Source organism: Stegastes partitus, unplaced genomic scaffold (genome assembly GCF_000690725.1).
Source record: "Stegastes partitus isolate 25-593 unplaced genomic scaffold, Stegastes_partitus-1.0.2 Scaffold420, whole genome shotgun sequence".
NCBI classification, from domain to species: domain Eukaryota; kingdom Metazoa; phylum Chordata; class Actinopteri; family Pomacentridae; genus Stegastes; species Stegastes partitus.
In genome coordinates, this window is record NW_007578151.1 from 123247 (window position 1) to 138524 (window position 15278).

The window sequence follows — 15278 nt, forward strand, 5'->3', positions numbered from 1 at the left end:
GATTACCAGTAAGATACTGATCCCACTTCAACTGGTCGCTAAATGTTAGAAACTCTGGTCCGGCTCGGTACAACAAAATGCAACACAATTATCCATCATCATGTTTTGTTAATTTACTCACAGTGCTTATGTTTATGTGTCAGAATCAGCACCAACGTATTTCATGTGGATAAGTTCATGACCAGAATTTACTTCTATATCTTCTGTAAGACTAGACCTCTATCTATTTATAGGACTAGCACTTCTCATCTCTGCAGCTACTCAATGAATACATTTTTATCTGGATGAGAAGACAACAAAGATGCAAACATAAGCCCTGACTATACATTTAAACTGTCTGCTGACCCGTTTATTCTGCATTTGAACTTTTAACATACTTTTTTTTTTTTTTTTAGATTCAGTTTCTGTAATTAGAGATGAACAGAAGGACAGGCAAGCATCATCGATTATAACAAGTAGAATTATTTGCCCCTCTTGGTTGACAGAGGGTATAAAGCAACTGATTGATGGCGTCTGGGTGCACTGAGGAGGGCAATGTCCTGTTTGAGATTTATTTCATACCAAATGTTTCCTAGCATAGCCCTTATCCAGATATGTTTGTATGTTTAATAGCAACAAAGACACAGCGAGCTTAAAAGCTAATATAATAGTGTTTGCCGCAGTACGTCAGTGTAGATTCTCAAGCATCTAGATCCTGGCGATCCTAAGAGTTTTCGAAGATGTTTCACCTTTCAAGAGGGTTCTTCAGTTCTAACTGACGGGAAGTCTGAGATATATTGTGACCCCCAACTTAACAGCCACATGCCTCAACGTGTGAAACTGCCAGGTCAGGGATGACACAAGATGTTCATGATGGTGAAACTTTCTGGGGAGAGATCTCAAGACTGCATTATAAGTAGCTGTTAATTGAGGTCATAGATTTTTTTTCCCCTCTTTTTAGAGATGATTGTTCCAGCTTACAGTAGATGGCTTCCTTCACTCTGCGTTTAAACCAGCTGTCTTAAATGTTTCTGCCCTGAGGTTCTCTAGCTTATCTTTGGGATGCTGGGTGTTGTCCTAAGGAGCAGCCTTCCCTATATATAGGTATGTGCTTTCCTTGCTGCATTGGATATACGATGCTGCTGACATTGTGTTGGGTGTTTTAGCCTCAGGGTGTTTTGTTGGGTGTTTTTGCCTCGGACGGTTGCTCGGACTGAAGTGAACTTGTATGCTGTGTTTCGAGAAAATCCTTTTAAGTTAATCAGGCATTCCAGCTACATAAGAGATGATAATGTTCTTCCGCTTGTTGATTCTTTGTTTGCTGTAGGGCTTTTTTTCCCCAGATGTCTTTGCTGACTTCATAGAGGCCCATTTGGGAAAACCACATGTGTTTTTAAGTGAGTGTGCTCCTTTTGCGTTTCCCTCTGCTTTGGTAGTTACAGTCTCAGCCCAGTTTATGCTCCAGTGGGTGGTGGGAGTCAAACAAAAGGCATCGGTTTGTGTGAGTAGGTTTCCTGTAAACCTCAATCTTGCAAGAAAAAAAAAAAGGCAGTTTATTGTACCTCTATTGTCCCTTGTTAAGTAGATATCACTGTCCACTGAGTTGTTATGCTCCCTAAAACTTCTACTTCTTAGGCTTTGATTTTGCCCCAGGTGTCGTCCACATACCTAAACCTAGCTGGGTGTTGTTTCCTTGAAAGAGCTCAGTGCTCTGCCATATAGAGATTGCACACAATGGGTGAAATTGGAGAACCTGTGACAGAGCCATGCTTTTGTTTGTAGAAACCCTCATTGTATTTTAAAATAGGTGGCAGACAGGCGGAGGTCCAGCAGGACACATCTGGCAGGAGGTGAAGTTCAACCATAACGATTACAGTAAAACGAAACACACAAACCAATTCCTGCTGTTTAATTCCCAACATCTACTGGAACATAATCTAAAAGGGCTTATTAGAACCTTGCTGACAATGTCCTCTACTCCTGAAAAAGGCTTTTGTGGTGGTGTGTTTTCTTGATAATTAACTTATATGGACATAAATCATGCCTTTGCACAGGCTGCTTGTCTTTGGAGTGTTGGGGAGCGCGAGTGGTTAACGCACATGTTAGTTAAGACATTGACATCATTTGTGTGTTTACACCATCAGGACATCCACACATGAGAAATGGTACTCGAGTAATTGATGTCTACACAGGGAAATGATGAACGGAGCAGATGACGTGGACAAATGACGACATAGGTAAATGAGAAATTGAAAAGATGACGTGAGTAAATGAGGAAACACAGCCTTTGCCTTACAGGGGCAACGATTTATATCTGAGACTCCTCATCAGTCAGTTAGAACTGAAGACGCTTCTTAGTTGGGGAGGGAAATGTCTGAAAGAAGCAAAAATAGAATAGAATAGAATAGAATAGAATAGAATAGAATAGAATAGAATATACTTTATTTGTCCCAGACCTGGGAAATTATTGTAAACAGCAGTATCCAAAAACATAGAAAGAAAGTACAAGAAAATAACAATAATTAAGTAATATGCAAGAAAATTGTATTTGGGCAGAACAAACCTTTAAACATGTAAGTGCTTGGCAAAGAACTAGTAATAAGTTGGAATAATCCTTTGAAACTCTAATTAATTAGACAAAACTACTATTTTGGATGGAATAAACCTTTTAAAACCAGAGCGTGTTAATTAAAAAGTAATATTTACGTGGAATAAATCTTTAAACCAGAACTTGTTTGCCAGCAAGTACTATGTTGGGTGAAATAAACCTTTAAAATTATAACTAGTTGGACAGAAAAGTAGTGTTTTGGGTGGAATAATCCTTTAAAACAAGAACTATGAGCAAGCATTTATCCCTGAAACTATACAGTAAGACTTAGAAAGTAGTGTTTTGGTGGAATAATCCTTTAAAACAAGAATTACGAGCTCGGATTTATCCTTACAATTACACAGTGTGACTTAGGAAGTAGTGTTTTGGTAAGATAAGCTTTAAAACTATAAGGACCTGGACAGGAAGTAGTGATTTGGGTGGAATCATCCTTTAAAACAAGAATCATTACCTAAAAATGTACCCTTAAAACTATAGTGTGACTTAAAAAAGTAGTGTTTTGGTGAAATAAACCTTTAAATGTATAAGTACTTGGACAGGAAGTCGCGTACAGATTCTTTGTAAAACCAAACGTTCTTGGAGAGAAAGTAGTATTTGGGTGAGTAACTGTACGTACCTGTACAGACCGTAGTGTCTGGGTGGAGTTTGGCCGCACCTTCTCCATCACTCCGGCCATTGGGTGGGTTGTCGCGGCCACTGCGGTCCTGAAGCTGCGGCCTGCGGTCCTGCAGATACGCCGGAGCTGGAGCCTCCGCAGATAGGTGTCAGTATAAGGAAACCAAACCCGGACGTGGTGCCGCAGAAGTGCGCCATCCGCAGAGGAAGAAGCCGCTCTTTTCTCTTCCTCTTGTTTTTTTGGTGTGGCTGTCAGGCTAGCTGCTACCTGCTAAACACCGGCGACGGAGCCCGGCTGCGACTGTCTCTGGACACGACAATGGACGATATTTTTGCGTTTTTTCCCGAGGAAATGTGAGAATATTGACGCGGCGGCGCTTTTATTTTCATGTGACGGTGAGCGAACGTTTTTGTCTTTTAGGGCAGCATTGGGTGACGTTAGCATGCTAGGCTAGTAGCAAGGCAAGCCCGCGTTCAGATAGCATCGTTAATGAACGTACAACTAGACTACTAAGAGCATTCTCGACAATGTCTACCTGTAAAAGACATTTTTATGGTGATTATGTCGACGTGTTGTTTGGTGGGATAAATCTGGAGGGTGTTTTTGACAGCCCGTGGTGTGTATGCTTAATAATTAGGTTAAGAGTTCATTAGCTGGTTTAAAAGTTTGGAGCAGCCATTAGAAAACAACAAATATCGTTCAAATGAAGCAAAAAGTGATGTTTCATAATAGAGTGAAATCCCCCCTTCATCGCTTAGCATACAGTCCCTTCATCACATATAGCTGCTAGCACATTTAGCCCATCTGCACCACCTGCTATCAGACACCATTAAGCAATAGCATTTGTTCAGTTCACTCATATTGTGTTTGTGATTATACCAAATCTGAAGCTTCTTTATATTAGCAGGAAAGGTGCTCCAGTGGGCTCCACATCGGCAGTGAACACACCCATGCCCAGCCTCATCATGGAGAGAAGGAGGCAGAAACAGAAACACGGCCTGGTGGATGGCTTCAGCACCGACCTGATGAACACCGGACAGTTTTGCTTCAGCTGCGAGCAGATATTTGCAAATCGGAGATGCCTGGAGGAACACGTGTGCTCCTCCGCCAGTTTCATCTGCTCCTGCGGCACAGAGTTCACTGAATACAGAGACATGCTGGAGCACAGCACCACGCACGAACCGGGCCACCAAGTGCTCGACCACGAAACGATAAGGAAACGCAGGATTGAGAAACGCAGAGAAGAGGAGGAGCAGCTGAAAAGGTTACGGAAAGGCGAAGTGGTCTGGAAGACGCCCAGATCGGACATTGCACCGTCAGTTTCGTTGCCAATGAGGCCGGTTCTTCAAGTACCCAATACGTCAGCTCATATGTCACAAGGTCCCATGCAGTCTTTGCAGATTTCACAAGTGCCTGAGTTGCATCCCTCTATGTCACAAGCATCTTCGCTCTCAAACCCTGTCCCCTTAACAACAGACATGCAGGATATTTTTGCAGGTGTAGGTGCACCTACAGTGGATCTTTGGACACTGTATCAGCCAGTTGTATTAATACAAACGGTGCGCATGTTTAGCAGGAAAAAGCCATATACCTGTGGTAAATGTGGGCAGGGTTTTATGACAAAGACCTCTGTCATCTCCCACCAGAGCTCACATGTCACAGATAAAATTTCTGGCTGTATAGGATGTGGGCTGCTGCTCTCCAGCAAGAAGTTAGTGCCTCGCTTCCATGTTTGTAACTCACGCAACAACACGACCAAATTGAGACTCATCACTGCGAAACCGCTGAATTTTAAGACACTAAATATCGCCAGTGCAGATAGGAGACAGAATCTGAGTGTCCATGGGCCTCAGGTCTTTTCCCCCCTGCATCTGAAAAACCAGATTCCCAACGCAACCAGGACAGGCAGTCATGCAGCTCACATCACCCCAAGCAAGCAGTTGAAAATTCAGAATATCAGACCATACAATAACAGTCTGGGGCTTCATGCTGCTTCATCTTTTCATTTGAAGAATTGGAGTCCCAGTGCAGTGTCCAGTCAGCGTCCAGTCGCTAGAATGTTCAGCCAAGGCCGTCCTAGGCTCTCTGTCGCTCCTTCTGTGCAGTTAAAGACGCACACAAACTCTTCATTAGGTGGACTGAGCAAACCTACCCAGATATCCCCTGCGACGAAGGGGTTCCCGTGCAGAGTCTGTCGTATTGCTTTTGAAACTCCGCAGCTGCTCCAGAGGCACAAATGTATCAAAGCACAGGAGTTTATGGCGCAGCAAGTGCAAGGTGGCAAACAGCATTACAAACTTAAGAGGATGACACCGATGATGAGCCCAAATCCTGCTCAGATGAATGGTCAGAGAAAACTCGGGCTTCCATCTTCTGGTAGCATCAGGAAGAACCCCATCATGGCTGTCGGCCTGGACAAAGGGCCATCAGTGGTTCCAGTCAATGGGAGTACAGATGTGGACATTGACAATGACTGTTACATTGTTGAAAGCGGACCAGACAAACCTGCTGAGATGATTTACCAAGTAACCTCATCTGTCCCTATCATCACTTGACGAGGCACATCCAGTTTGCATGTCACACTTTTTGTTACTTATGGACCAAGCGCATAGAGACAGCAGTCTCCCTCTCTGAATGGCATCTACTTGGCTCATCGCACAGGAACACAATGCTTCCTGGCTTCTACTTTAAAAGATAGACAAGTGTAGAATGAATAGTGATAACAAACATGCATCTTAATTAGGCTGGATTTCTTTTGTTAGTACAGTAAACAGTTCAATATTGACTTCCCAAGAGTTTGAAGTTGTCGCTCCTGCAGCGGGTAAAGAGGGTGTAAATCGCGTTTGAAAAATGTTCGCTGGGACAACCAGGTATTGTATAATAGTTTTGTTTGTTTTTTTTGTTTTTTTTTAAATATGTTTTTAGTATGATCAGAATGTGTTGTGAAGCTGTGGGAATTGGCTGCAATACCTTGTGTGTTCTTACCAGCTTTGTCAGACTTTAAGAATTCAGTATATTATGTATTAAACTATATTTTCAAACTCACCGTGCGTGTGTGTATTCATGGGCTGATGCAGCAAATTATGATGTCAGTTTAGTCAAGTGATAAAGTGACTGTGTAGTGCTTTGAGCCTTTTTTTTTTACTTGATGGGAGTGTATTTATAATAGAACAGCTTACTGCAGTAAAAACAAGTATATAGAATCACAATATAGCACAAGTGTGTAAAATAAGTGATATTAAATCTTAAAAGATTTGAAAAATGGAAAGCTTAAGGGTTAGGTAAGATTGGAAAACAGGCTTGTCTTCAAGTTTGTTACCAGTATGTTGTGGGGTGTTTGATTTAGTGGCAGAGAGCTAAAAAATTAAACATGATGACTCTTTATTTTTTCAGTTTGACATATTTCTACTACTTAAGCTGACAGCCCTCCTCAGAGTTAATTGTGCTTGTCTTGATCTTACATTTTCAGCGCCCCTCTCAAACACGGTGAATTTACCAGTTACATGCAACAGTTTTAACTGCCTCTAAATTCTCTATTTTTCTGGTATATTTATTGTCAACTTGTGTTAATGACAACCAGCAGAGGGGGCCAGTTCAGAGCCAAAACAAGGTGCAGTTGTGAGTCCATTGATGATGAGGTAAACATGCATGGCTGTCATCCAAATGCGTGCGTGAGGCGTTCACGTCCTGCCTGTGAGTGTAGCCTAACATTAGCATCATATTCCTTGTACCAGCAGAACTACTAGCAAAAGGGGGCAGATGTAGAAGTAAATATTTGTCACATGTGGCTAGATTTTCATATATTCCCAATACACTCCCTGACAAAGATTTGCTGTTTTTGTGTCGTATTTTTCACTTTTAAACTTCCACATCCGCTAAATTTCCCACCGCACCTGAAGTACTCTTGCTGTACGCTCGGCGTGATTGACGCTTTTTCGGACTGCTTTTGTGCGTGTAAACCGAGCGGTGCATTTCTGCAAACTGCCCGGGGAAGAAGAGAAAAGGCCGGGCTTCACGTCCGCGGCTCGGCTCCCGGACAAATGAACCCCACGTAAGAGGTGCCAAGGAGCCGCGAAGCAGCGGAGTTTTTCCACGGCTTCGAGTTAGCTTCTGCTAGCTAGCTGAGCCGCGGTCAGTGCATGGCTACGCAGAAAACCAGTCCTGGCTCTCTCCCACGCAGGCAAGCACTTTGTGTTTACTACCACCCGTCACATTCGGTAGCCGGTGTCGAGTAATGGGCTGTATAATCTGTCAAGAAAGTGAGCTGACATTGAAGTGAAGTCCATGTGGCCTGTAACGGTAAATAACCATAGCTAGCTGTGTGGCCTACCGAGTGATAACGCCTAACTTTAATTGTTGCCTTTTAATGACAACTGGATGCTGAAGCTGCCTGGTGGGTCATAGGTGCTTGAAATTACACGCTAAAGTGAGTCTCAAAAGGCTTAAATGTGTGTGGAAAAAACCAACAGAGAGTCTCCATCAGATGAAACGTGTCTGCAGTGGAGATGAAAGGCGGAGTGACATTAGCAGCTGCTGCACATCCAGACAATTATTACCTTATTGGTTCCATCTGCTGCACTCATCTACCAAAGTGCATGTTGTCCAGGTTCTGCGAGTGTGATCTGTTATAATCAGGAAGTATTCAGTAACTCCTGCATGAGGAGCTTTACTTAAGTAAATGTGAGTATTATCAGCAAAATGTATTTGTTATGCACAACACTCCCTTCCTTGAGTGTTGCATTTATGTTTTAATTGCTGATGTACATATTATTAGGGGATTTTTATTGGTGTGGTGTTAAAAAAAAATATAGGAATTGTCTCTATTTAGAAAGAATTACCCATCCTGGAATGATTGAGGTGATTATGAGGCATCACAAATTGAAAATAAGTTTTAAGAAAAGCTCAAAAAAAAGCTACTGTGTGGTTTATCACTGGCAGAACGCTTTTGCTTTGAATGGCATTCAGAGCTGATTTTGCACTGGTCATTAACTGTCAAACGTATTAGTTGTGTTGCTTCTTGTGAGAGCAGCAATTGCAAGAAACTGCCTCCAGGGTATCTGTTGTTGCGCATCCTTTCTGGAGCTGACGTATTTCCACACACTTGGCATTAACTTTCTTCTTGCATTCTTCTTTCTTCCTTTTCAGTTTTTCCCTCCTGTTTCTCACTCATGTTTCTGTGCACATGTGAAACCTGCATGTCAAAAAGTTTCAATGAGACAGATGTCTCTTGTGGAGTCATCGCACAAAATGAGAAACATGGAAGTTTTCTTTTTGTGCCCAAAGTCCTAGCATGATGTGTTTCAGTTAATTTTCCATATTTCACATTGCATCTCCTACAATGCAGCCATTGTGCATGCACACATTGCAGTGCCGATGCAGTTGGGCAGCACAGCATATCGTTTCAGCATCAGCATTGCGATGCACAATAGTCGCATTAATGTACTGATTTATATAACAGCAGGTACTGTGTTGGCAGTGTCTTGCAGTTGTAGCCACCACACAAGGCAACAAAATGAATTTCTTTGGCCATTTAAATCACCATGGCATCACTTTGGATCCCTTTCTCCAGTGTTGCATCATATGAGGCTTTTTCCAAAGAATTTCTGTTTTTGATGCAGATGAACTTACAAAAACCACTCCAGTCATTCGAGGACGATCAATTCTTTCCAAATAGTTATTCAAGTCATGTGGTTAAAATTCATGATTTTTTTTTTTCATGTTGTATTATATATCGCAGAAAAACAAAATATTGCAATGTCAGGTGTCATGAACATCGTGCTGCCCCCTAATCAATACCATAACGAGTTCTAATCCGAAAACGAACCGTATTTGAAAGAAGTCTATGCATTTTCCTGTTTTTTTCTGACCATTTGCTGAACAAAAATGTAAATTACACTTGAGTAAGTTGAAATCCAATCAATAAAACTGGTATAAATAAATAAAGTAATTGCTAGATTTGTCATCACTTCTCATTATTTTGGCTAGTGTTCCCGTGGTGCTGATTAAAACCTCTTTGGAGGAGACCAGAAATTCCTCAATGCAGGAAAAACCCTTTTATAAAATGAACCACTTTTTATTTACAGCAGTCCTTTCGTCTGAAAGCATTGGTATGTTCATTACCTTCAAACAACTACAATGCAACCAGCCACTTGGAGGTTATTGTGCCAACGGCCATAATATGCCGTTGACTTCCGATTTTAAATTTTTTTCAGGCCTGGATCATTTTTTACAGTCAAGCCAGGCATTCTAGCACTTTGCTTTACACGTCACAATTTTTATGCGTTACAGCCTCCTTGTCGCTGTTTAATCCACAGACTCTTGACATGGGGAGTAAAATGTCCTTCGGCAGAGGAAGCAGTGACCCAAATACAGTGTCTGAGTTAACTTCTGTGGCACCTCATCCTCGCAGTCCCATTCATGCGCCTTCGGACTGCAAGCAGGTAGCTAGTAAGAGATAAATAACCTGTCACCCCACAATTTATGCTGTCCTGTACAGTATACAGTCGGGGTCGACCAGTATGTTTTTTTTTTTTTTTAGGGCCGATATTAATCAATCAATATTAAACAAGGAGACCCAGTATTTGAAACTGTCACACATTTGCAGATTTTGCAAATTAAAAATAAAAACACCAATACCAAATTTAGCTGAAATGTCTCTTTTTAATTTAGATTGTGTAATTACAAGAGGACTTTTCAACATTTATCCCTCAGTGTTGATAGGCTATCGTTTGTGACATGGAATAAGTCAGACAGTGCTTTTTGTGTTGACTTCAGATCGAGAGAGGTGGCTAATTTAGAGCCACATTTTTGAAGATTTTTATTGCAAATCTCTTAAAAATTGCAGACATTCGGAAAAATCCAGAATAATGGATCCAGTAATCGGCTTGGCTGATGATCGGTCGACCCCCTTGTATACAGGATCATTTGAAGTTTGACTTATCAAGACTCTATTAAATTATAATGCTATGTTTATATGACAAGGCTGCCTGGTATACATGTACACAGATACAGTTTGATTCCACTCTGATTTGTATAATGGTTTTGTTCAAGATGTATGTTTATAATAAGGAATGTAGATGTAATGTTTTTTAAGCATGAGATTGTATTTCCAATTCAGGCGACAACCTATATGTAGTATCAATTACTCCTTTATTAAGCATGCTTCTGTCATGACAGCTCATTTAGTCATTTTAGGAGACTGCTAAGACAAAACCATTAATGCAGCAACAATAATGCATCTTTTTCTTCCACAGATACCTGAAGCTAGTATATGCAGTGAGGGAGACCTAGACTCCAGGTGGGAAGGAGAAATGAAAGCAGCAGAACTGAATCAACCTGCCCCTGAGTCCCACTCATCTGGACGCCTGGAGCCCGATGGCCATGTCGGCTCTGAAACAGTAGGCGGATTAAAGTGCAGACAGAGCGAGCTCGTGTCGTCGCAAGTAGGGATGGAAGCAGTGTCTCAAATGACTTCTGCGAGCGTGTGCAGCTCCACAACAGACGGCCACATAGAAGTCCACAGCAGACGTCGGCGGCGTCGCAGAACAGACCAGCTGTTGACCGACGAGAAAACAGATCCGGATGCTGCTGGTAAGGATGCGGTTCAGCACGAGGAGGTCAGCACCACAATACCTTTGCCAACTTGTTTAGAAAACCACAGTGATGTTTCGCACAACGCCGTAGATGGTCACTTAATCCATGATTCACCCCATAATGAGATGTCTGGTCCTCATGCTGCCTCCTCGGATGATCAAGTAAAAGGTGGCGTCTCTTTGCGGCAAAGAAAAAGAAGAGGGCAGCCAAAAAGACCTGAAGTCACAGCTTCTGAAAACACTATGTCAAAGCCTGTTGCTCCTGCTCCCCCTGCTCCCCCTGCTCTGCCTCATGCTAATAATATTAGCGTCCCTGCACGGAGGCTAAGGAGCAGACGACAGCAGCATCCCTCAACAGAGGATGGAAAGTCTGAATCGCACAGCACGGAAGAACTAAAGCAAACTGAAGCGCCCAACTTTCCCGGTGTTAAAAGAAGAAGGACTAGGTTGCGTATTGATCAACAAGTTCCGGCGAAGGTGTCCAAGCTGGATGATTCCCAGGAGGCCTTGCCGGTGTTGAGCAACAACACAGACTGCGAGGGGAAAGCAGAGACAGATAAACAGGTGGAGCTGTGCGCTGACCAACAAGGGACTGATAGGGATGGAAAGGGCGATCAACTCCCTTCGCCGTCTGCAGAAGGACAAGAGCAGCAGACGCAACTAAAGAAAGGTGCATTACCTCAAAGAAATACCAAGACAGAACCTGAAGGTACTCCTGTAGCGGGTCTGAACTTAATAAGCACTACTCCAACTGATGATGATAAAATAAAGCATTCGGCAGATGTGAATGGCAGTGAGGAGTCGCAGTCCAAAACCCCTAAATCTCCAACAAAGGCAGAGTTGCAGAAATCAGAGCACTCTACCAAAAACATCGTAACGTCATCTGAGCAAACACCTAAATCTGTTGGGATCCTGCCTGCTGTGAAAGCTGAGAATATAGAGATAGAGGTGGATCATTTAAATCCTGTGTCACAGTCAAATACTCCTAAAGCTTTTCAGTACAGTGCCAACGCCACGGTTAAGTCAGAGGCTCCAAACACTCAGCAAAATACTTTTAGGCGGAAGAGAGGCGGCAAGAGGAGGAGAAGAATAACGAATGTTTTGTTACCGAAAGAGCCGATTGTAGAGAACCACGAAGCCAGTGGTGACACTGAACAAAAAGCAGAGTGTGGTGACGCAGTTACGGAAGACGGCTCCGACCCAAACATCATCTATACGAAAAAAGGGGGTAAAACACTACTGAAATGTGGTTACTGTGGTCGTACGTTTAAATTCCTGTCTCAGTTCGTCATCCATCAACGCATTCATACCGGTGAAAGGCCTTTCAAATGCGAAGAATGTGGCAAAGGTTTCAGCAAAAACTCCAACTTAAATCTTCATCTCAAGACGCACAGGAAGAGCAACATATATCAGAAATGCCCGTTTTGCAAGATTAAATTCTCTTGCTCGGAGTACGCCTCTCATATGAAGATGCACGCACAAGAGCTGGACCAGGACAGCAAGAACAACAAGTCTGAAAAACGGAGCCGAGGCAGCGATAGTGAAAACAAGCAGGGTGTTCAGAAAGTAGAGAAGAGAGACAGAAAAGTTTGCCAATACTGCGGTAAAACGTTCCCATTTCAGTCCGCCCTCATCAGACACGTCCGCGTCCACACTGGAGAGAAGCCTTACAAGTGCGATATATGTGGCAAAGCTTTTGGTCAGGCCTATTTCCTCCGCGTTCACGAGCTGACACACTGGTCTGTGAAGCGTTACAACTGCACGCGCTGTGAAAAATCGTTCACACATTATAGCAATGCGAAAAATCACACGTGCAGACCTTCGGGAAGCAGCGACGGCTCACAACCCAACAGACGCGTAAAGCCTTCGCTGACGTACACCTGCCACATCTGCAAGAACATTTTTGACCATCTGCATGAGTTCAACAGCCACATGAGAGACCACACCGGCGCGAAGCTTTATCGCTGCTTGTATTGCGACAAGCTGTTTGGTGTGCTGTCTGAGTTTATCACCCACCGCAGTGAGTGTAAAGTAGAAAAGCAAACCTCCTCCACCTTTGTCATAAAGGAGGAGGAGACCATGTCATTAATTCAGTACTCCGTGCCTGCACTTAGGTGTTCATCAGGAAACAATTCAGCTGCTCTCCCTGCTGCGAATTACACACCACAGAAAAAAGAGCCGCAAACCAACCACAAGAAGCGCCCTGCGAACTTAACGAAGCCGTTCCAGTCTACAGTCATGCCGGCTCATCACCACTCGCACCTCGTGTCAAAGTTAAACAAGCTAGACAACAGGTCAGACCCCAGGAAGTATCTATGTCCGAGCTGCGGGCGGCTGTTCAGACACATGGGCCGGCTCAGGGCCCACATGCTAACGCACGCCTCGGGTCAAAGCTACTCCTGTGCCTGCTGTGGTAAGACGCTAGGAAACTGGAAAAAACTGTGGCATCACCAGAGAATCCATCGCCAGAGACGCGGCCGCTTCACTTGCTCTCAGTGCGGGCAGGGTTTTCGGTTCGTGGAGCCTTACAGAAAACACATGAGCGAGCACCCGGAGTTCCAGTGGGTGCAGGTCAGACCTAAGAAAGTGTTTCTGCCTTATCAGTGTGAGCAGTGCAGATGCAGCTTTAAGACTTTAGACCTGCTGTTCAGCCACCAGCTCTGCCATTCCTCGACAGACACACGCAAGGATTTCGATTTATTCATAGTTGATCACAGTGCACAGTCAAATAAGAAAACACTCAGCCCTTCCACCAACAACACTATATCAACCTTACGTGCACCGTCTGAGGAAAACGGCTCTCCTCTGAGCCTCTCATCCAAATATCCAGCCTCTCAAGAGTCGCCTCTCGCACCCATGGTTACTTTCGTCCATAGTCAGGCTCCTGATTTGGGTAATTCTTTGCAGCATCATTCCAGCAGGACATATTCGACTGAAGACAGAGAAACCAGTCATGAAAGAGTAGGTGAAAACACACCTGGAAAGCCTATTACACCTTTAAGAACTGTAAAAAGACACATGACACAAAATGCCAGCATTTCAAACGAAGCCTCTTCAGACGGTCTTCAGTGCGCAGTGTGTGGAAATGCATATTCAGCCATTTCAGACCTTTATCAGCATTATTTGATGCATGCTAGAGGTCAGGTGTAGTAGCCTAAATTCAAACAGGGTGCACCTTTTTCAGTGTTCCGACTACGTTCAACAGAGGGCTCCTTGTCGCTCGAGACTACACAGCATGAAAACACTGTTAGAAACCCGGAGAACTTCAAATGATTTGACTTGTGTTTCATGAAATTTTTGAATCTGTTTTCATGGCGTTTAGGAAGCAGGTTTCAGGTAGAAGCCACTAATGTAACCTTTAGTTTCTATGATTTCGTTCCTTACAAGTGAAACACTAGAGCTGTAGATGGAGAAGTTTAAATTTGATTCAGCTGGATTGTGCCGTGGGGGACTGCAGCCTGTCGAGAAGCAGCCCTTGAATAATGTAATTGGCGCTAAAACCCTGTTTATGAATGCAGAAACGATACTGTATGACACAACAAATAATGGAAAATAGGAGTTTAATTTGGAGACATTGGAGGAAATGAAATAGCCACTAAAATGTTCCCTTGATCCCTTGCCTATTCTTATTGCTCCGCATCCCACTACAATCTGTATTTCACAGATATACTGATTTCTGTGTGTGACAGAATTGACAGAGTGGAAAAGGTCACTTTGGTCTAATAAAAATCATTACTGTCATTGATATTCAGCAGATTTCAAACACTTCCACCTCATCATGATGTATCTAATTACTGTATGACCACTGTGAATCTTGATTTCAAACTTCAAATCATGCTGATGTTTTCTTGCCCTGAAGTCAACGTGTACTGATTTCAAACTCGTATCAGTATTTTGTAATTACATTTTGAGAGTGAATATGAGCTTTGCACATGTTTGTCATATTGTGGACTGAATTTCATCCTCGTCAGGCTTGAGTTTATTGGGATCATGAAAAAAAAACAACATTTCAAAAGCTGTTTCCTGGACGGACACTTTGCTCTGTTGTATATCATTTTATGCTATAGTTTGTCTTAAAAACAATAAAGGTCACTTTTGTATTTCTATGTAAGAGTGTTTTTGATTTTTAGAGTTAAGATTTGTGCATTCATGAGCTGCTCCAGCATGCTTTTATTCTGAAAATTAATTAGCTGTTGCTGAAATGTGTGGTGATTTGCCAAGAAGTCAAATTGTTAGTAGGTTGACATTTTTTTATTTATGGATTGAAAGTTTACACACTTCAGTGTCTCACAACAAATGACTGTACAGTGACTTTAGTTGGAGGACATGGTGCTGCGGATCCAGGAGTTGTAGTTGCAGACCTTGGCGTACACTCCAGGCTTGTTCCTCTGAGCGCATCCGTAACCCCAGGACACCACACCCTGCAGCTGACCATTGCACACCACGGGGCCACCAGAGTCACCCTGACAGAGGAAAGACAAGG

At 43.0% G+C, this 15278-nt stretch overlaps 3 protein-coding genes across 6 annotated transcripts in view; 2 read left to right on the top strand and 1 right to left on the bottom strand.

Annotated features, from left to right (window-relative positions):
- Positions 1–3409: 3409 nt before the first annotated feature.
- LOC103360188 (uncharacterized) lies at positions 3410–6248 on the top strand. 2 transcript variants are annotated; one of them, XM_008285868.1, is made up of 2 exons: positions 3410–3598; positions 4108–6248. In XM_008285868.1, exon 2 carries the CDS (start codon positions 4154–4156, stop codon positions 5756–5758), a length of 1605 nt encoding a protein of 534 aa, XP_008284090.1. In that variant the 5' UTR covers positions 3410–3598; positions 4108–4153; the 3' UTR covers positions 5759–6248. The 2 variants fall into 2 exon arrangements, with proteins under 2 accessions (XP_008284090.1, XP_008284089.1); XM_008285867.1 differs by having other exon boundaries at positions 4111–6248.
- An 878-nt stretch (positions 6249–7126) lies between these two features.
- LOC103360187 (zinc finger protein 184) lies at positions 7127–14901 on the top strand. 3 transcript variants are annotated; one of them, XM_008285866.1, is made up of 2 exons: positions 7127–7383; positions 10457–14901. In XM_008285866.1, the coding sequence occupies exon 2, from the start codon at positions 10514–10516 to the stop codon at positions 13943–13945; it is 3432 nt and encodes a 1143-aa protein (XP_008284088.1). In that variant the 5' UTR covers positions 7127–7383; positions 10457–10513; the 3' UTR covers positions 13946–14901. The 3 variants fall into 3 exon arrangements, with proteins under 3 accessions (XP_008284088.1, XP_008284087.1, XP_008284086.1); XM_008285865.1 differs by lacking the exon at positions 7127–7383 and adding an exon at positions 7434–7502; XM_008285864.1 differs by lacking the exon at positions 7127–7383 and adding an exon at positions 9008–9643.
- A 207-nt stretch (positions 14902–15108) lies between these two features.
- Positions 15109–15278, bottom strand: part of LOC103360198 (trypsin-3-like) — a 1801-nt gene continuing 1631 nt past the window's right edge. Inside the window, exon 4 of the mRNA XM_008285880.1 lies at positions 15109–15264. Within this exon, the coding sequence (XP_008284102.1) occupies positions 15109–15264 (156 nt within the window). The remainder of the gene's footprint in view (positions 15265–15278) is intronic.

Bases quoted from the DNA above. Each gene is read 5' to 3' on its own strand.
- LOC103360187 (XM_008285864.1), top strand. From the start codon at position 9,527: ATGGGGAGTAAAATGTCCTTCGGCAGAGGAAGCAGTGACCCAAATACA. The intron at 9,644-10,456 runs GTAGCTAGTAAG...TTTCTTCCACAG, and splicing joins CGCCTTCGGACTGCAAGCAG to ATACCTGAAGCTAGTATATG.
- LOC103360188 (XM_008285868.1), top strand. From the start codon at position 4,154: ATGCCCAGCCTCATCATGGAGAGAAGGAGGCAGAAACAGAAACACGGC.